Below are 21,989 nucleotides of genomic sequence, written 5' to 3'. Positions count from 1 at the left end.
CATCCTACGTCTGAACATTACGCGGACGAGACGCGCAGTACATCTGGGCCCCACAAGTGTCGCCATTTGCCAGTGATGGTTTATCTGTTCTCATTTGTACGGTCAGAAAATGGTAACCCATAACGTAAGCGCTGACGCACCGCCGGATCATGTGGGCCCTCTCTCTTAATCCAACGGATCCAGAAACAAGCAGGTTCATTTAATAACAATTTTTTTTTTAATTTTTTTAATTTTTTTATTTTTTCTCTTAAAGGTAAATCATGTAGTAGTAGAAGGATCAGACGCATCTCATCTCTGGTAAATTTGTATAAAATTTTATACAGTATCTTGTTGAGAATTTTATCACAATAAATGTAATATTATTATATTTTTTACCTAAAAAAAAATATTGTTTCATTACTGATTTAAGATACCACGTGAATTAAATAATTATTAAAAATTAATAGTAACTGGTAAAAAAATTATTGAATTTATTAGTTTGGAAGCGCAAAGGTATTCTTAATCATAGCACATACAGGTAATTACTTAGTAGCCTAGTTAATAAAGTGTTTAACTTTTTGAATAAATGTAATCATAATTCGGTCTTCTTTCTTCTTTCTTTTTTTCATGAATAGAATTTCAATTCAGTCTTACTCACGATTTAAAGTAAAAGGTGAAGAGTTAAAGGTCTTTTTTAATTTATTTTATGAGAATTTAATTAAAAATAAATTTATATTTTAAGAAGTTTATCTTTAATAAATTTTTAATTTTTTTGTTAAATTAAAAAAATTATTTTGTAAGTAACAAATAAAAAATGGCAAAAGCTTTTATAAAAATTGTGCTATTATAGTGAGATAACAATAGTTTGTTTATTGACTCTGTTGATTTACCAAGTGGTGGTGGGTCCACAGCCTTTTAACCTAAACCACATTTCTTAATGTGGTCCTAAGAAGTCCACGTTCACATCTGCTATTTTATTGAAAGAACTATACAGTAACATTTTGGTTAAATTTTCATTATTTATAATTTATTTGTCATAAAAGACAAAAATTCAGTGCCAAAAACATCCAAATTTTGAAGCAAAACAAATAAATTAAGAAAAATCTTTAAATTTGTGGAGGAAACAGAGTCGAATACTTTTCAAATAGAATCATCACGAGAGAGAATGCAGAAAACTAAAGAGACGGAAAGGTCCGACCATCAACATGACAACCACTCCAAAATTATAACCATAAGGCGCTCCGACACACAAAATTCCGCACAAGATCCAATCGAGGAAAAAAAGATCAAATCTAGGCGGGAAAAAACCCAAACCGGCCTAAAGTAGAGATCTAATCGGAAAAAAACAACCAATATGTCCAGGTGAACCAAAAATGAAACAAACATGAGTAGATTTAACCGGAAAAAAATAAAAATAACGTAAAATATACCCACAAGACACATTTATTTAAACTCGTCGAGTTCGACGTTTAGTGTTACTGCAGAAGACAAGCTTGCAACTCCCCACTCCATAGAAGGGAGCAGGAAGTGCAGAAGGTAGAAGACGAAGGCTAGTGTAGAGAGAGAAAGGTAGAGAGAGGTGAGAGCGTTTTCTGGCGGTGGATAAGAACTCAGTCAATTCATGCAGTGAGATTGTGAGAGCTACATCATTATCATCCACACACATTTTGTGGCGCTCTCTCATTCATTAATAAAGCGCCAAAACCATACAAAAATCAACCTTCTTTAATGGTGTGAGAGTGTCTCGGAAAAAAAAACAAAAAACAAAAATTGGTGTGGGAGTGACATGTTACTCAAGTATTTAAATATAATATACGGAGTATATATATATATATATATTGTGTACTCGAAGCTATATTATCATAGTTGTCGTCTTCTTTTCAAGTTTTAGTCAAAAAGGGTGGCATTGATGTCACTTGCCTGTTTTTTTTATTCTACAGTATAATTTTTCTTCCGCGTCATGTCGTTGTTATATGATCAACTTGTCGAATTCACTCTCCAATACACACACGTCTCACACGGAGTAATAAAAAAAAATGAATAAAGTCACTTTCAAGATTCAAGCCACTTTCAACCCGGTCAACAAAGTATCAAACTTGCGCGTTTGTATGCACAGATGACTTGCTAAATTTTGGAAGGGTATAATAGTGATAATTATGAAACGGTATTTAAATATTTAGAAATGAAATAAATTAAATTGATATTTTTTTTTCAAAAATAAACTCTTACTATTTTTATAGTTAATTTTTTCAAAAATAAATGGTTACTATTTTTGTTTCATTCGCATAGAAAATTAGAATGTCTTTAACCATTAATTCATTCAAAATAATCTGCATACTAATAATTAAAAAGTCTCAAAAAGTAAATCGTAAATTCAAACGTTCTATATTTGACTCTCACCAAATACAAAACAACCGAGCTTAAATGGTATATATAAAAAAATTTATGTTTAAATAATATATATAATCTGTAACTGATTGATAATAATAATAATAATAATAATAATAAAAACTAATCCAAAAGTGAATAGCCAGGGCACAAGGCTGTTTTATCAGTTATATCAATTTGGATCATATATATAATTGTAAATAAGTCACATTGTTGGCATACTCATAATTACATCAATTTTGACTATATATATTTAAACTAGGAATTCAACCGGAGGCTTGAAATGGGACCCTCCTGATCTCCAACTCATCCATGAAGAAAAATGACTTTCTAGAACCTGTCCCCATTATGGCAAAACAAATTTTTTTAGAAACCATCTAACTGTAATTAAATACTTTACAATATCAATCACAAATTTTCTTGACCTTTTACTTATAAATTTAAAATTAAAGAATACAAAATTCAAATAATATATACTTTGGTATTATTTTTATTATTATTATCAATTTTTTTCGACAATTATGATATCAGACTTGTTAAAATGCTCTATAATTATGGTATCACTATGCAAGAAAATCTGTTGCAATAGATGGAGCAATGCAGCTTTTCCTTTTCAATGTAATACAAAGTAAATTTGCTTTCTTCTTCTTAAGATTCCGCAGGCCAAATAAAATTCTATTGGGACTATGATTTGAAAGTGATTGAAAAAGATGTATTGGAAATATGGGGAAAAAAATATATTGTGCTTGACAATATGCATTCGTTACTTGGCTAGATTATTTTCTCAGTTTCTACATAGAGTTTGTCAAGGCATTGTGAGTAAGTATGAATGTCCTTGATAGACTGGATAAAGGAAATGAATAATCCTGAAAATATTACTTTATGATATATATATATGAAATAAGTGCAAAAAATACTTTTAAAGCATACTTTATATAGTACTTTTATTTCTATTTGAAAAAGTCTATCTGACATAAATTAGTACGGTAATACTTATTTTGCCCTTTTACTCTTCCGAAAATGTCCAAAGGGGTATATATGCTACTAATCTCATAATATAGGATCGTTATGTGCAAATTATCTTTTTTTTTTTTTTTTTTTTTTTGAAACTTTTTTCTCTATATATATATCTCTAAACATTTTTTTTTTTAAATTTGATAATTTGTAAAACAAAAATTTGAATTTTTTTAGATTTCAGTTTACTCTTTTCTACAATTTTTTTTTCTTTATTTTATTTTTTTCGTGCCAACACTATTAAACAAAAAATATATATATTTTATAGTAACGTGCATATAACGTCCCTATACTATAAGATTAATAACATAGATACCCCTTGAACATATAAAATTTAAAATTTGTATATTAGGATTCAAATGTTATACCGACATACCAGTGGTTTAGTAGTATCAAGCCTTTACTTTTCAAAGAGAGGTTAGGATTCGAGTCTTAGTGGAGGCATGTGTGTGTGTACTAATTAGAAAAATAAAAAAATTTCAAATATAATGAAAGTAAGTTTTACTATGAATTTCCTATTAGTAAAATTTCTAATAGTAAAACTTACTTTCATAACATTTAATTTCAAAATTTACTAATATTATAGTAAAATTTTACAAATTTTAAGGATGAAATTTTAGAATTGAATTATGACAGGTGATCGAAGAGTAAAGGGATGTTGTAGTTTATTTATTTATTTTTATATTTTCACATACATATCTTCACCAAGATTTTAATTTTTAACTTGTTTTTAAATTATAAAGATTTAATACCGATAGATCATTCGCGGAATCCTAATTGAATGTGTTGAATTATGGTGGCGCATTTATTTTATGTGACGTGGCAATTTGTACACTATAGAATTTTCAAGGCAGAGAGTACTTCGTAGAAGTGAACCTAACCCGGGAAATATTACATGGTTGGTCCGAGACAACGATGCTGGGTGGTCCTACGTTAGTACACTCAGTACATCATTTATTTGGCATATTCTTCTTCATTAAAGAGAAATGTCAATTGGGTGGTCTGAAATGTTAGATGTAATTGGAATAATGCACAAAATATCTTAGGCTTCAACCTAACAGGCAATTAATGGACGGCTGTGAGCATATATATATACACACACATATGGTCAGGGGAATTTAAAGAAGCTTCCAGATCCTTACTAATTATTGAGAGAATTTATATTTTCTGTGATAAAATCTTTTGAGAATCAATATAGAGTTATTCATATATAGTATATTTGATTGAGAGAATCAAAGTAAGAAATTCGATTGATGAAATTTATCGGTAATGTTGATTAAAAATAAATTGATTTGACAAATTTTACACTTCAATATATATCCAAACTTAACACACGTGATATCTGAGTCTAATTAATATAAAAATATTTATTTAATTTTATGATCCATTGACGCACTACCTTTGTTCGAAGGGGAATTATAAACTTCAACATCCTCAATAAGAAATTGCGTATAAAAATATATATTTTTTTTCTTAATTCATCACCTGTTTTTCCCTCAAATTTTCTTTGTAATCAAACAGAAAAGCAGTCCAAAGATGTATGTATAGCTTTGCAGTACAATAATTGTTGTGACATGCAATTTTTGTGGTACGAATTTTCTCGAACATTCAAGTACTTGATCCCCACTTGAAAAGATCCATCAATGATTTAATATGTTCACCAAATTTTCACGTGGAAAGACATTAAATTAATCAATACAGCTAAAGAAACTGCAGATATTTATTCAATTGTGTTTGAACAATTCTTAAAGCTATTTAATTTTCTTATTCAAATATTGACGTGAAGTTATTCCAATTCCAAGTGAATGCAGTCAAAAGTAGTTACAGAATGAAAATATTTATTGCCACGTATATGTAAACCAAAATTAATTTAAAGGATTAATGTACTTCAGTTCCAAACGCTACATGACAAGGAACATTAAAATTTAAAGTATATTCGAGATTTGTGAAATAGAAAAAGACAAAAAAAAGGAACATTAAAATTTTAAGAATGTGAAAGAAACAAATAGTAGGCTTAATAAATTTGATTTCTTGGTCATTTCTTTTGAATTGTGAATAATCGGTCTTAGATTTTTATTTTTTATTTTGGTAAACGTCGGCGGTGTCAACAAATATTGCCCATACCAGTCATATCATACGTAATTATTTCGTCTTAGATGGACAAACAATTATTGAAAAGAAATTTTTGTACTTAAGAAAACTAAAACCCCATGCCTCCAAGATGTGAGAGGAGTTTTGCTATAGATTATTTATCGGATGAAGTTAAATTATATCAAATAACTTGAAAAAAATCAAATTTATATGCAATATAGAAACCATAAAATTACCAACTTATCCTTGTTACACGTTTTAGTGATAATTCAGTTTTTTCCTTTTCGAATATATATATAATTCAGTTAAGTATTGTCCTTTTACACAAACAATTAATCTAAACACGGTATTATGTTCAAAATTCAAAATAAATACTATAAAAACTTATCAAAAATAAATAAATACTCCGTGCATAATTTAAATCACTATCATAGTAACAACTTGGAATAATATATTTCCGTATTAGTCACCGGCTATTCCCGGTAAAGAACGCCTATAAATTGTAAGACCACACGTTCTCTGTTCCATCTTCTTCTTCTCTCTCGACACAAGGCGTTGCCAGCTAAAATCAAGCGATTACCAGCTTTACACTTCTTAAACACTACAAACTCGCTCAATCAGTTGGATCAATTCACCCTTCCCTTTCTCTCTCTAGAACTCTCTCTTTCTCTCTCCAAATTTGAACAAACTCGCCCACGCAGTTAGATCAATCTCTGTTCTTCTTTCTCTATCTAGAACTCTCTCTCTTTATCTCTCCAAGTTTGAGCTAATTTTGTATGGCAGTGAGCTTTCTGGCTAGGGAGGTGTCCGACCTGTGCCTTGGAAAGCCGGCGCTGAGGTCGCTTCCGGTCTCCGCCACCGTCGCCGACGCCTTATCGGCGCTGAAGAGGTTCGGAGAGAACTGGATTAGTGTGTGGAGATGTGAGCATTCGTCCCGGACGAAGACCGATTCCGACGCCGATTGTGGATGCGTCGGCAAGCTTTGTCTGGTTGACATCATTTGCTTTCTATGCAGAGAAGAGAATCTATCTCGTCCTTCGGTTGCGCTTCAATCTCCTGTTTCTGATCTTCTGCCTAAGCTCCCTGGACTCGTGAGGCATTTGGAACCCCAATCTAGGTCAGTAGTTTTATAAATCATAAAGTTTCCCTCTTTTGATGGTTTTATGAGTGTGATTTGTTATATTGATCTTCAATCTGATTACTTTTCATGATTTTTCCGATTGTATTTGTGTAATTGAATACGGTAATTTCGTGATATTAATTTTCGATTTGAGTGATTTTATGTATTTTCGCCTGTATTCGATCAATGATAAAAAAATTTATTTTCATTTTGTGCGGTAAATATTGATTTTGCTCTTCTGATACATGTTTCTTGATTGTTTTCAATTATGTGTTTTCGATTGTATTCCATCAACGAGTTCTTGATCAATTTTAATTTTTTTTTTTGGTATGAAAATGTCTCGAAGTTGATAGCGTTGCTTTTTCTTTTTCTTTTTCTTTTATTCTCGGTAGTAATGATTTTGCTTTTCTTTTTCTTTTTCTTTTATTCTCGGTAGTAATGATTTTGCTTTTTGATATATGATTCTTGACTGTTTTAAAGGATTTGAGATAATAAATTACACAATATTTAACTTATAAAAAACACACACAATATTTAGCATAATTTAATTTACTTATGCTCATTTCCATGAATGAAATAAAAAAGAAATTATAAAGGGTAGAAAATATACATAATTTAGTCGCTGTGGATGCACAACATCACTCATAAAGTACCATGTTTTATTTGGAGAAGTTGAACCAAGTACATCTTTTACAAATCATTGTCAGAGGAGGAATCCAGAATTAAGACTTCAAAAGGAGAATCTTGAATAAAATAAGAATCAAGATCACAAATGGCATCTTTCTTTTTACACTAGTCAATACTTTCAATCTTTGTTCAATTCAAATTAGTATGAGCTATATCTTTAATACCATCATAACTAGAATTTTCTCCAATATAAGCTTCATAAACATATGGTTTTTACATAAATTTATTCTCATTTCATTTAATTTCTCTCAGCTTGTTGGAGGCCATAGATTACATCCTTGAAGGCACCCAAAACTTAATTGTGCCAATAGAGAGCTACACAAGCTTCAATTCAAGGAAGAAGATCCTCAACAAACCATCACTATTCAGCTCCACACTTCACAACGGGCGTGAATTCTGTTGGTTAACGCAAGAAGATGTGATCCGTTTCATCTTCAACTCCATCGGCATCTTCTCTCCAATCCCAACCATCACTATCGAATCACTGAACATCATCGACACCAACGTCATGGCCATCTACTACCACGACCCTGCCTCCTCAGCATTGCCCTACATTTCTCGCTCACTCACAGAACAAACATCTGTCGCAGTCATTGACAGAGATAACAAATTGATAGGTGAAATATCACCATTCACTCTCAATGGTTGTGATGAGACAGTCTCGGCGGCTATCACGACTCTGTCGGCAGGGGACTTGATGGCATATGTTGACTGTGGTGGTCTGCCAGAGGACTTGGTTCAGTTGGTGAAGGAAAGGTTAGAAGAGAAAAAATTAGGATCCATGTTGGAATTAATGGAAGAAATTTCAGCATCTTCCAGTTCCTCTTCGGATGAGGAGTCAGGTTTGAGTAGGAGTGGTGGTTCGGGTCGATATTCTTCGGCGAGGAGTTCAGACGCCATCGTCTGCCATCCGTGGAGTTCGCTGGTGGCTGTGATGATTCAAGCACTTACACATCGTGTGAATTATGTTTGGGTTGTGGAAGAGGACTATAGCTTGGTCGGCATCGTGACGTTTGCCGGAATTTTGAAGGTCTTCCGGAGCATTGCTGGTGCTCGGACTAGTAGACCTGAAGGAGGGAATATATTCAAGCAGTAATGGAGTGCATATAGGTACTTACCTCCAAAGTTTAAGCTGAAGACCAATAAAGATACTGAAAGCAATCCGACTGTTATGAACTTTTTGACTTTGATGGAGTTCCCAAAAGTTTTGATTGTTTAAAGTTTAGAATAGTATTTGGAAATGTAATAGCTACAGAAATTTCCATTATGACGAAAGTGGAATAATGTCAGGTGGAAAGTCGAGAATTCTAAGTGGAGGTACAATTGTATCTCAATGATGTTTTAAACAAACTACAAAGCACAAAATCTGAATTTTATATATCAAATTTGAGAATTGTTCCAAGTTTTTCTATTTATTTTGAAAAGTTGGCTCAGCTATTCAGAATTTGGGCTGAATAAATGCATTAAAATGTAGCTCTACGAAGACACCTTGGATTCGTTTTGATCCTTGAATAAGTCACATTTTTTACTCAATAGATTTCCAGAATGTGTCCTGTTTTTTCTGTAGGAGACAAAATCCTGAGAAGGATAACACAAACAAGTCGCCGAAGAATTTCCTTCGTTTCCGGATCCGAGGCAAAAATGACTATAGTTTTTCCAAAGTCTACTGTATGCAATTAGACATGGGAGTAACAGTCAGGTTTTGGTTTTGCTTATAAATTTTGTCAATCGTCGGCATGAGCTTGGTCAAAAGGGTATCAAGACAATTACCAATTCTCGAATTCGACAAACATGCGGTTGTGCTGAAAAATAAGGCAGTGAGTATTCGTCAAAATCCAAAGCCTTCTCTTCCACATTCGTGTCTAGATCATGTCTCAACTTCTCACAGCCTTTTTCCAGAATCTCCACTGCCTTCTTTTTCAGCACAACCGCATGTTTGTCACCAATTACTCCCTCATCAGAGGGCAGAACTGAAGAAACAACAGACAGACATTATTAGTATTTTCAGGTATACAAAATCAACTATGATTGTATATATTTGTGTTTCTCAAATATATATAGAATATATGACAATTTGGGTTTGTACATATCGGGATTGGAAAAAGAAAAAGAAAAAAAATCGAAATATTTCAGTAGAGAACAAATGAAATTCAGATTATCACAATTTACCCCAAGAAGAGTCGGATTCTCAAATTGCAAAAAGACCCTAACCTGTAGCTTAAAGACGATGAATATCTGACCAACACATCTATGATTTTAATGGAGAACCACCGTTCGGAAGGCAAAGCCGGATATATATACACACACAGGGCTTATAGGGAACCAAGTACAAGGGGAGAGCATGTTGAGAGTGTTTGTATATTTATACAGTATATGAAAATTCTTCTATTTTTTTAAAAAAAATAAATATATGATAAAATTTCAAAATTGAATAGAAACCCTTATAAGTAATTTGGACGTACAATTGTATTTTTTTTAATAAAAATAAAAAAATGAATAGAAATTCAAAATTGAATAGATACCCTTTGGACGTACAATTCTATTTTTTTTTTATTTTTAATAAATACTAAAATTGTATTTCTTTTTTGTTTCAATAAATAATTACTCCACTGTCTCAATTATATGGAAAGATGTAAAATATATTATTTGAAAAAGAAAAATGGAGGTTTATATTGGGATAGTCCAAAAAAGAACGTGGACATATTTTTTTTGGAATAGAGGGAGTATAATAATTATATCATTTTCGATTGTATTAATTACACGTCCTATCTAATTCTTACTCTTTTTTAGTTTCAATAAATTATATATTAAATTTTAAAGCGAATTGTAAAAAATTCACTCGACTATTAGTTTGCGAAAAATCCCAATATTTTTGGCAAAAAAACTCCCCTCAACTATTTCAAGGGAGTGTTTTTAATTGTTGTCTATTTAAGTGATTGTTTGAGGAAATTTTCGGACGAAATTACTCCCATCATAGATTATTCTTCAGACAATTTATTTATTTATTTTCTTTTTTTCCGTCAAGCAAGATATGTGAAGCAACAAAGAAAAATTTAAAAAAAAAAAATTGGAAAGCCAATAAAATCATATTCAAGCTATGTATAATTAATAAAATAAAATTGAGTACAATTGCATAGGAGAGAGAAGATCCACCATGGCCTTGGAATAGAAAATAGAAAAATTTTTGTTGCTGAAGAACTTCGCACTTGATCTTTAGCATCCATTATAGAAGTTAATTATTTTAAGAAAAATAATTAATAATTTGCCATGTTTCCTAAGTTCAATTTATTTATTTTCCTTAATTGAATTAAGTTGCGGCAAGGTAAGTTGAACTAAAATTGGTAATTAAAAAATAACATAATTTCTTTTTCAAATCTGATTTTTTAAAAAAACTATTTACTTACTTCGAGAACACGAAATACTCCCAAAGTAACTTTTTGAGACGAAATTGTTGTAGTTGATGTATTTAAGTTAAAAACCTAAACATATGAAAGTTTTTGATGTGAAAGGACATCGTTGCCCTCTATTCAATTCATGAGAATCTAATTATAAATAATATTTAAGTAATTTAGTTTGAGAGAAATGCATTTATCGTCTCATCATATATTGTTTTGATTCCACCACCTACTACTCGAAAATTGTTTTGATTTCACAATTGGGTTTTTCGATTTGCTATTAGCTTTGTTTGTGTTTGAAGGAATGAGAAGGCTTGCACCTACTACTCCAAAATTGTTTTGATTTCATAATTGGGTTTTTCGATCGGCTATTAGCTTTGTGTTTGAAGGAATGAAGAAGCTTGTTTGATGCGAAAAGAAAAATAAAAAAATAAATTGTCAGAAAATAATCTGTTAAGGAGTAATTTTGTTCAATTTTTTTTCTCAAACAACCATTTAAACGGACATCAGATAAAAACACCCAATTGGGATAGTCTTCGTAACTGGGTAATAGCAAAAGGGTATTTTTTGCAATTCACCGTAAATTTTAAAAAATACATAGATAATATGGTATAGAGTTTTCTGAGAACTCTTATAAAAAATAAATACATAAGGAATTTTAACCCATATTAAAAATATAGATTTATTAATAAACTCTTCGAAATCACACTTATAGATATAGATTTATTAATAAAGTGCACCAAATTTTATTTATTTATTTTTTCCTTTTCATTGAAGTAAACACAAAATCCAACTCCCCTTGTTCCCTTTCAGGCTGATAATCTGAAATGGAAATAATTTTCAGTCTTTTCAGTTGAAAATCCTATTGGTTGGAAAAACTACAAAATGAAAAATTCATAAATCTTTGTACGCAGCGAAAATAGTTTTCCAAACTAAAAAGAGGTACATAATCAGAACACACATTTTGTGTTCCAAACATGAACCACCTCATCACGGGTGCAAATTTCACCTTTCCTTGACTGTTTAGGGACAAACACCACTCTCCTAGCTTAGCTGGTAGCAGAAATTTCTTATAAAACAATTAAAAGCTATTTAAATAGAATACAAGAGAAGTAAATCTAAGCTTGATGAAAGACTCCATCTTCTTTTCAGGTAATTCACCAGGGAAAGTCCGTAGCTTTGCTCCGTGCTACTCAGGGCGGTTAGAGTGTTAGGCGAATTAGGCCGGTCCCCTAAGGCCCTAGCCAATTGGAAAGCCCCAATTTTTTTTACTTCCTTATGTATTATGATCTTCTTAAAAAATTAATTTTTTAATTTTTATTAAATAGAGAGATTTAATAGTGGGCTTAAAAAAATTCTATCCATTCCCACCTTTATTTGAGGAATCCATTTATTTATTTATATATATTAAAACTCTTATAAAAATTTTATTTCCTTCCATTATTAGATCTTAACCAATAGAAAGATTTAATAGTGGGCCTAAAAGATTTTTATCCTTATTTCACATTTTCCTTATATATATATATATATATATATTTATATATTTCCCCATATCATTACACCCATATGTATTTAACGTGTAGTGTGAGTTGGTGGTGAAACCTTTCATATTCTTCCGAGACTCCTACTACATATTTATTTTTATCTTCTCTTTTGTTTTCTATTTTTTGTTTTTCTTATTCCTCTTCACATAGTGAGAAAATTAATTCTGTGCAAACTTTATTCTATTGAATAATTTGTTGAATTTGTTGAAGCCTTGTACCGAATTGTTCGAAATCAGAATCTATAGTTGTAAAACTTAAATTATTTTATAGTTTTATTAATTTTTGTTAAAAAATTTTATTGTTGAAAAACTTAAAAAGAAGAGAAAAATAGATAAACTAATTAAATCTGAAAAATGAGCTATAGTTTTATTAATTTTTGTTAAAAAATTTTATTGTTGAAAAACTTAGAAAGAAGAGAAAAATAGATAAACTAATTAAATCTGAAAAATGAGCTATTGATAAATTTGTTACAACTAATAATCAAAACACAACAAAAAAAAAAAAAAAAGTAAAAAAACAATAAATGAACAACTAAGTTTTCTAGAGGAATTAGAAGAGTAATTACACATTAAAACATCAACAAAAAAAAGAAAGAAGAAGAAATTGAAATAAAACTATCATATTCTATTCCCAAGGATAATGAAAAAATTTATAAAACGACATAAGAATCAGTTTCATGTTTGTGGGTAGTGTCACTACCCACGGGAACTAGATCGACCTCGTTAGAGGGTTTTATGAGAATATTACTAAGATAAAAGGTTACTTAATTTGTTTCGTCCTTGTATTACCCTTGTATTGAGTGTTACGAAAGGTGAGTTCTCATCCACATCAAGGAACACGACACCCACGTTGGACTTGGCGAATCTGGATAAACTTCATCATTGGTTTTAAAAATTTCTGAATAAACTTCGTCATTGGTTTTCAAAATTTCTTCCTTCTTAGTATTTTCGGTATCTGACATAAAAGAAGAGTGGATTAAAAAATTATAAATTTAATGTTAGAAGGGGTGTCAAGATCTTGAACAACCATTATGAATAAGTCAAACATTCAATTTCATCTCTTCAATCTCCATCGAAATAAAGAAAAAAGTATATCATAAAATCACAGTCATCCATACAATTTTTTGAATCTATATAACCCAAGTCAGTGGAATTAAATTTATAGTAAACCATTTTGTTCCATGTCTGTAAAGTTAACAATGTTTAGTTACGTTGGAATTTTTGTAAATGGTATGTAAAAATAAAGTTGAAGAATACCGTGCATATGAAAACAAAGGTCAATTTGAAAAAATATTATTTTATAAATACAATAGCATATACACATGTTCATCACATTTTCCTTTTATCAAACCAAACAATTCTAGTGCAAGTATGACAAGTTTAAGAGATATTAAACCATGAAAAAGGATAAGGAAACTTAAAATTGAACAAAAGAGGCATAACAAACTTAACTAGACAAAGGATGCATTACACTGCTAATAAGAGATACATATATATATTCAGGACAAAATAAGAGATAATATCCTAGAACTATTCAGGAAAAAAATTATATATATATATATATATCCCTAGAACCGTTGATAGAATCTAATATACTCTTTTCATAAACAACAAATCCATATGGAAGCATATAGGTCATAAATGAGGTACAATAAAAAACCACATGAACAAAAATGGGAACAATACAAGAAACTGTAGAGTTTCATACAAAGATACATGTATACACACATACACATAAAATCTCCATAGTTTCTTCTCCCCAAAAGAGCTAATAACTGAATCAAATTTAAATCGAATATATTGATAACTAGATTGCTATAATACATGACAACCAATAAAGAATTATAGTAAACGTAGTAAATCCATTACAAGTGGCACAATCTCAAAATTGCTAGCTAACTAATAAATTAATTTTACCTGATTGAGTACGTGCTTGTGCTTTTGATCGGATTTCACAGAATAGCTCAGCATTACAAGTTTTACACCGACCATTAGTCTCAAAAGTAATGTAAGTACGTTCGAGACCACAATACTTGATTTCTGCTTTTGATCGGATTCCACGGAACAGCTCAGCATAAAAAGTTTTACACTGACCATCCTTTGCATGAAAGGTAATGTATAAGAATATACAAGCTACAGCCACACGGTTTGCGCCCTAAGCTTCACACACTTGTAATTTGTCCCCTACCAAGGAATTTTTCCAAGTGTAATGTGAATTCAACATACCAATCAATAAAAGAATAAATAAGTAAAAAATTACCTACATTATTGTGATTGTAAAAATGAATTGCTCATGTGAGTACCGAGAGACATTCCTTATATTATTGGGATTGTTCTTTAGTTCTATTGGATCACCAAAACCGTAGGATGTAGGATGATGGGTCGCGAGTTAGAAAAGATATCTACCAAATGCACCAAATTAAGTAGCCCATTATTATACATACATACACACACAGAGTTCGTCAAAATATATCTAGGGCGTTGGAGAAGAGACACTTACTCGGCCTCCGAATATTTCCAATTCCAATTGATCTGTCCAACTGGTTGGGGGTTTGTTCGGGTTATCAAGTCCCTATAAAACGCACCAAATTAATTAGCCACATATACAATTACGTTATATATATGGTTATAAATAACATATATGGATTAATTAAATTAATCCATATATATATTACACAAAATCTTGTTTAATATATATAATTTAGTATAAAATATAATATAAATAATGATATAATATTATTTTATATTATAAATAATATAAAATATAATATAATACAAAATTTTGATTATATAGATATATATTATTACGTAGTAGTAAGTGTTTATATTATTTTTATATTACCAAAACATAAATAATATTATTACCGTAAATTAGGATTTATTATATAACGGTTTATTACAAGATAATATAAATAATATAGAGAACATAAATAATATTATTACCGTAAATTAGGATTTATATTATATTATAAAAACGTTATATAATATATGTTAATATATAAATAATTATATTATATTATAAAAACGGAAAGAAATTAATTGTTTCACAAATACCTGGTAATTACTTACATTGAATTTGAAAAATTAAAATCCTTTCAATCCACTCATTTTTACATTACGGTGCAAATTTCACATTTTTCACCATACTGTAATGATAAAATTTATATCACGAAATACCTCTTCAAGAAGAGATGTACTGGAGAAGATTTTGATTCAAATTTGAGTTCCATGTTTACAAGTACTGGAACACAACTGAATTATCCACATAATTAAGTAGTATGTAAAAATAAACAGAAGATTAAAAGTGATTGTCGATGGGTCAACTTGATAGAGTGGTGCAAGATAATTTACGTGCACATTGGAGCCAAAAGTTTACTTCATTGAGTGACTTGATTAATACATACATCGATTTGAAACCTTCTCTTTAAAAGTCTTATCACAGTGTTGCATGAACATAATCATCACTACGACGACCACAAAGCCCAAGCACCTCCCTCTGTCATGCTCCCACGGAGTTATGGATTATGAGCCATGGAATATATGTAGTCATTTTCACTTACTTACCGAATATATATATATATATATATATATATATATATATATTATCACTCAAACACTGCCTAAGGACTATATTATTTATTTACTAATTTTTTTATAAAAAAAAAATCACCAAAAAACGTGAAAACCTTGTTTTGGGGGTGGTCAGCCAAACAGGGCCTTAGGACCGTTGCCCCTTTTGTTTTTGAAAAAACAGCAATTGAACGGCAGCGTTTAAATTTTATTTTCCTTGAACCAAAATGTCAAAATTCAGCTTCAATTATTTAATAATAAATTCATACTCAGCCCCATAACCTGCGTCGGGTTTATAGTTTACAATCTATACCAGTCCCGTTAAAAGATGAAGTACCCGTGTTCGTCTCGCCCTGCCACATTTATGTAAATACCCAATAACTTTTGATTTTTGATTTGTTATTTATTTTGTTTAGGTAAATACTTAGGCACGGGCTAACCAATGCTCCTGTATATGCAACTTCAAACCCCTTAACATTCATTTGGAGAGAGGAAAGGTTAATAAAAGATGATCTAATGGTTCAACTATTCTTGTTTGAATGTGGTTAATTTATTGAGTACCTCTAGCATCTTTTACGAGAATATAAATGTTGGAGATGGAGTCTTAATCAATTTGCCTTGATTGATTTCGTGTTATTTTTATTTTCAGGCACTTATCCCCAAAATAAGCTAACTCAGCCAAATAAGAGCAGAAATAAAGCAATTCTGAGATGAACCAAAGAAAGGAACAAAGTAGAAGCAAATGGTGGAATTTCAGTAACTTCGATCGATCTCAGAAAAAATTCGATCGATCCAACATTGATCGATCTCAGCACTTCAAGATAGATCCAAGCCATTTTTGTCCTTATTTAAAGATCCTAAAGTTCGATCGATCCAACTTATTCTCTAATCGATCGAACATTCTTGATCTTATCCACATTCTTGACCTTATCCAGTTGTACCACCCCACCAACCACTTTTGTCTCTTTCCAAAAAATATCTCTAAAATATCTCAGATTTGTCTTTATCCAAAAATGCGCCGCCAAGGTGGATCGATCCAACCTATGTTCGATAGATCTCAGCCATGTTCAATCGATCCAAGCCAAGGTTTGATCGATTGAACTTCCTCAAGCGCGAGAAAATTCATTTGTCTGCTCATAAAAAGTGGTCTCCTATTTAATCATTGGAGGAATATTAGTGTACGAGCCCAGGTCATTTTGGGTGACATTTGACCTACCTATAAAAAGATAAGAGCTACTTTTTGAAGGGGGATTCTCATATTCACACACATTAACTTTAGAGAACTCTTAGTGAGGAAGAAAAGAGGAGAAGGCTAGAGACACCATTGGAGGTTCTTCATCAACTAAGGAGAGGAGCAAATTTCTACCATGGAGCTTGCCCTTGAGGGTTGGAGGAGCACAACCATGAGTGGCTAGACATCTTTTTGGGGCTAGAGTTAGCCCTAAGCATGCTTTTTAGATCTTGATTTATGTATTTTTGAGGGATTTGTGTTGTAATACATGTTTTGACATTTATATATACATAGATCTTGTTTATTCAATGATTTGTGTGGTTTAATGCTTTCAATTGATCATTTCATTCTATCCATATGTCTATGTATGCTAGAATAGATGTTCATGTGTTTATCTCTAACTTTTGTGTTATTGATGCATGTCTATGTGTATTGATGCTATGAATCTAGAGATTGTCAAAATATGGTGCTTAATGGAATGCTCTTGTGATTTACTTGATGGTTCATACTCATTTCTTGATGGATTGTGCCTCTCTCTTAGTTTAATTAGTTTAATTTCATACTATTAGCTAAATTGTAGTATAGTTGTAGTGTAGTTGCTTTAATTTCATAGATGGGAGGACAATCCATGCTTGTTGTTTGATGTTTCATGCTATTGAATGCAAGTAGTATATGTCTCTAACCTTGTGTTGTGTTTGGATTGTGAGTTTAATGGAAGGATTAATGCCTTACTTTGATATATTGTGCTTTTCACTATGTTGTTTAGATAATATGCTAAATTGGTCATCCTTGCTAATTAAATCAACCAAGCACGCACACACACACACCAATATTGCAACACATGTTTTCCCCTCATTAATCATTCATTAAAGGATGTAGAAAAGTTACGCTTAGTGGTGATCTCTAAACCCCAAGATTTCTCTCTTTCTTACTTACTCTCTATTGCATTCAATTGTTTACTTTAGTTTACATTATATTTAGCATAATTCAACCAACTAATTTTTCTTTGATTACTCGACCTACTAACCCCAATTTTGATTCCACAACCTAATACGACCCACCAATCTCTTGGGACGATCCCTACTTGCCCTAACTATATTTTTAGTGAAGGTAATAGTGGCGATTATAAATGTAAAACTTGGCCCTCACCTTAATGCACTTTTCTAAGCTTATGGTAGGACGACGAACACCATCCATTTTTGGCGCCGTTACCGGGATTGATTTAAGTTAACGTCATATTTATGGAATCAATTTGGAATTAGTACTCATATGATCGTGTTTTTAATTTATTTTCATTTCAATTTTGGTTACTTATTGTGTTAGTTATTGTTTGATTAGGTGCATTGGGCTAGGAAGGTGAGCAAAGGAGTATCCAAGCAAAGGAGCTAAACAAAGCAAAGGAAAAAGGCAAAAATTCTAAAAATTTATTAGGCTAAAACTGAAAAAAATTGAAGTGCTAAAGGACCCTTTGTGAGCTCTTTCCTTACTCAATCTCTAGTTAAATCGTCGGCCCGCGTGGAGGCTTGTATTTTAATTCTTAGATAAATCGTGAGCCCGCGTGGAGGCAATTTTATTGTTCTTTGCATTGTTGTTAAAGCATGGGAGTATGGGATCATCGTCTGTGGAAGAAGTTTGTTAATTGACTTGTTGTGAAGGTGAAGTGTTCATTCATTGTGCTTGTTATGATTTGCATTATGCATGCATGGTCGTAGATCATTGAACCCAATTCTCGTCCCTCTTAATTTCCATCTTGAATGCGTAGTTCGTAATCCTAGGGGAAGAGGAAGTTCAAATCAATCCATTTCATCAATGGAAGTACATAATGAAGAGCATGTAGAGGACCTTGGTCACATAGACCAATAAGGTTTCCTCCATCCTAATGTGCATCATGAAAACATGCAAGTTCCATTAGGTATGCCTAGGCCATTTCTTCACTAACCACAACAACAAGGCCAAGTTCCATTTGGAATGCCTAGGCCAATGTATGCTCCACAACCTCCCATCATTCAAGGAAATCAAGGTGCCCATGTTGCACTTCCAATTGTTAATCCTCCCCTTGCTTTAAGAGATCACTATGTGCCTAATGAATATAATGCACCCATATGTATTCAATTGCCACCATTTAGAGCAGACCATTATGAGATCAAACCACAAACCATTCAAATGCTTCCTAACTATCATGGACTTCCAAGTGAAAAACCCTACAAGCATTTGGATGAGTTTCTTGAAGTATGTTCCACCATATGATATACGGACATACCGGAAGAGGTCTTAAAACTTAAAATTTTTCCATTCACCCTTAAAGACAAGGCAAAATATTGGTTCAACAATCTTAGGCCTTTTTCAATAACTTCTTGAGCAGAAATGCAACAACAATTCTTGAAGAAGTACTACCCAATTTCTAAGACCAATGCCGTGAGAACCTCAATTAGAGAGTTTTCACATGAGGATAGGGAAACATTTCAAGGGGCATGGGAACATTTCAATGAATTGCTTAGGAAGTGTCCACATCATGACATACCCAAATGGCAATTAGTTCAATATTTCTTTGAGAGCTTATCGGATAATCATAAAGGCATGGTTGATGCTTCTATGGGTGACTCTTACATTGATAGGCATGAGGATGACGTGTGGTGTCTTTATGAGAGCATGAGTGAAAATTCTTTGCATCGAACCTTATCTTCAAAGAATGGTAGAAATTCAAGTGGTAGGAAAAGTGTTGGCTTACATCAAGTAGACCACTCTAATGAAATTGCCGCCGAGATGAAATCCTTATCTCAAAGGTTTGATCAATTCTTAATCAACCAAAACTCTGCGAATCAAGTATCTTCCTTTCCCAACCATTCTTATCATGCATCTAATGAAATGTGTATGACTTGTTCTAGTGTTTTACATTGTACTTCCAATTGTCCTCATGGACAAGTGCAAAGTGAGCATCATGAACAAGTCAATGCAACATTTGTCAATCAAGGGAACAATCCTTATGGCAACCATTACAATTCTAGTTGGAGAAATCACCTGAACTTCTCTTGGAAAAATCAAGGGGAGGGCTCAAACCCTTCCCAAGATGGTTTTCAAGGGAAGTACATTCCACCTCCAATGCAAGGCCACGGATCTTAAGGATATAGACCATACCAATCACAAGGCAACCAATTCTCAAATTCTCATTTTCCCAATCAATCATACTCTCAAGGAAATGCTAGAAGTCCCGCCTTTGAGGAAAAAGTTTTAACTGTTTTGGGCACTCTTGAGGCAGACACACAATTACTCCATTCTCACTCTCAATCAATTACAAAGCTAGAAACACAAGTAGGGCAAATAGCTAGCACATTAAATGCAAGAGAAAAGGGAAAAATGCCTATGAATTCCCCACCTAAGCAACAATGTGTTGTGGAGACTCATTCCTCATTGGAAGGTCATACAATAGAGCATGCCAATACGGTGATTACCTTGAGAAGTAGGAAGATTGTGGACAACCAAGTGGGTATGTCCAATGAAGAAAGTGGACCAGTGCAACCACAAGTTGACACCCATCCCGTTTCATATCTTATTCCTCCTTCATTGCATGTGCATGACCATACAAATGAGAACATTTTGAAAAGTGATTTGAAAAGTGATTTGCAAAAGGATTCCAAAACTTCTTGTGTTGAAGAGACTCAAAAGAAAATTTTTGAAAAGGTTTTTGAACCAAAAGCGCCTTAAAAGGATCCATTTCAAATGACAAGCAAAAGGCTAAATCTAATGAAATTATGGATGTGTTTAGGCAAGTTCAAGTCAATCTTCCACTTTTGGATACAATCAACCAAATTTCGGCTTATGCCAAATTCTTGAAAGATCTTTGCACCCAAAAGAGGAAGAACAAAAGCCAAACACCTAGGAAAGTGGTCTTAACCGAGCAAGTGAGCTCAATTTTGTAACATAACACTCTTCTAAAGTTTAAGGACCCCTGGTTCACCTACCACTTCATGCATTATTGGTGATCATATCATTAATCGGGCACTCTTTGACTTAGGAGCAAGTGTTAACCTTTTTCCATACTCGGTGTATGTCAAATTAGGCTTAGGAGACTTGAAACCGACGTCGATAGTTTTGCAACTTACCGACCGATCCATCAAAAAGCCTAGGGGTATCATTGAGGATGTTTTGATCAAGATTGATAAATTCTTCTTCCCCATTGATTTTGTTGTCATTGACACGGAACTGGTCCCAAATCCTAAGAGCCAAATTCCAGTTATCATTGGCCGTCCTTTCTTGGCAACCGCGAATGCTAACATCAATTGTAGGACGGGGATAATAAAGATCTCATTTGGCCACATGAAGGTGAAGTTGAATATCTTCAATCCAACCCCCAATTCATTTGACAAGCATGAAGAAGTGAATGTTATAGAGAAATGTCATGACCTTAAATGTGAAGGAATTGAGTTTTTGAGTGAGACCAAAAATCCAAAGAGTTTATCTTTAACCCTGTATTCTAAGAAAGTTGTTTCAAATTCTTGTTGTGAAAGGGCATGGAAGCCCAAAGATTGCATTGACCAAGGACCAAAGACTTCCTTTGAGCTTAATCCAACAAGTTCCTTGGGGAACCATTTGTTGGGTGGAGTTCAAAGCATTTATCACCCCAACAAGGAGGGGATGCATTATAAGATGTTTAATCCGGGCTAAAATAGCCCAACATCTTGCTAGAGACGTTAAAGACTAGTGCATTTTGTAAGGTGTCAAAACCCTATTCCTCCCTCAATTCTATCTTAAATTTCATTTCTTGCAAAGTTTAGATATTGGCTTTGGGTTCATATACATTGCTAAGAACTGTGATTAGGATTGCATGCACTTTCATGTTAAAATGGAGCATTTTGCATAAGTTCAATCGATCTCAAAGGATGTTTGATCGATCAAACATCTCACCTGCATCCAACCTTCATCCAATTACCTTTCTGTTCAATCGTTTAAAGAAAACCTGCATATTTCAGCTCT

The 21,989-nt window shown here is 32.3% G+C and overlaps 1 protein-coding gene and 1 pseudogene across 1 annotated transcript; one reads left to right on the top strand and one right to left on the bottom strand.

Annotated features, from left to right (window-relative positions):
- Window positions 1–5,990: 5,990 nt before the first annotated feature.
- LOC132305936 (CBS domain-containing protein CBSX5-like) lies at window positions 5,991–8,672 on the top strand. The gene is made up of 2 exons (XM_059803225.1): window positions 5,991–6,589; window positions 7,532–8,672. Exons 1-2 carry the CDS (start codon window positions 6,249–6,251, stop codon window positions 8,373–8,375), a joined length of 1,185 nt encoding a protein of 394 aa, XP_059659208.1. The 5' UTR covers window positions 5,991–6,248; the 3' UTR covers window positions 8,376–8,672.
- Window positions 8,673–19,438: 10,766 nt separating this feature from the next.
- On the bottom strand, window positions 19,439–19,537 carry LOC132283932 (small nucleolar RNA R71; annotated as a pseudogene).
- Between the last annotated feature and the right edge of the window lie 2,452 nt (window positions 19,538–21,989).

This window comes from Cornus florida, unplaced genomic scaffold, assembly GCF_030987335.1.
Source record: "Cornus florida cultivar Cherokee Brave unplaced genomic scaffold, ASM3098733v1 CherokeeBrave_3.0.0_Hap2_Chr01, whole genome shotgun sequence".
In the NCBI taxonomy this organism is placed as follows: domain Eukaryota; kingdom Viridiplantae; phylum Streptophyta; class Magnoliopsida; order Cornales; family Cornaceae; genus Cornus; species Cornus florida.
This window is presented reverse-complemented; position numbering and strand designations above follow the sequence as displayed.

What these genes read in the sequence shown, in the direction of transcription:
- LOC132305936 (XM_059803225.1), top strand. Translation starts at nt 6,249, where the DNA reads ATGGCAGTGAGCTTTCTGGCTAGGGAGGTGTCCGACCTGTGCCTTGGA. An exon ending in CATTTGGAACCCCAATCTAG is followed by an intron (nt 6,590 to 7,531) that starts GTCAGTAGTTTT and finishes AATTTCTCTCAG; the next exon opens with CTTGTTGGAGGCCATAGATT.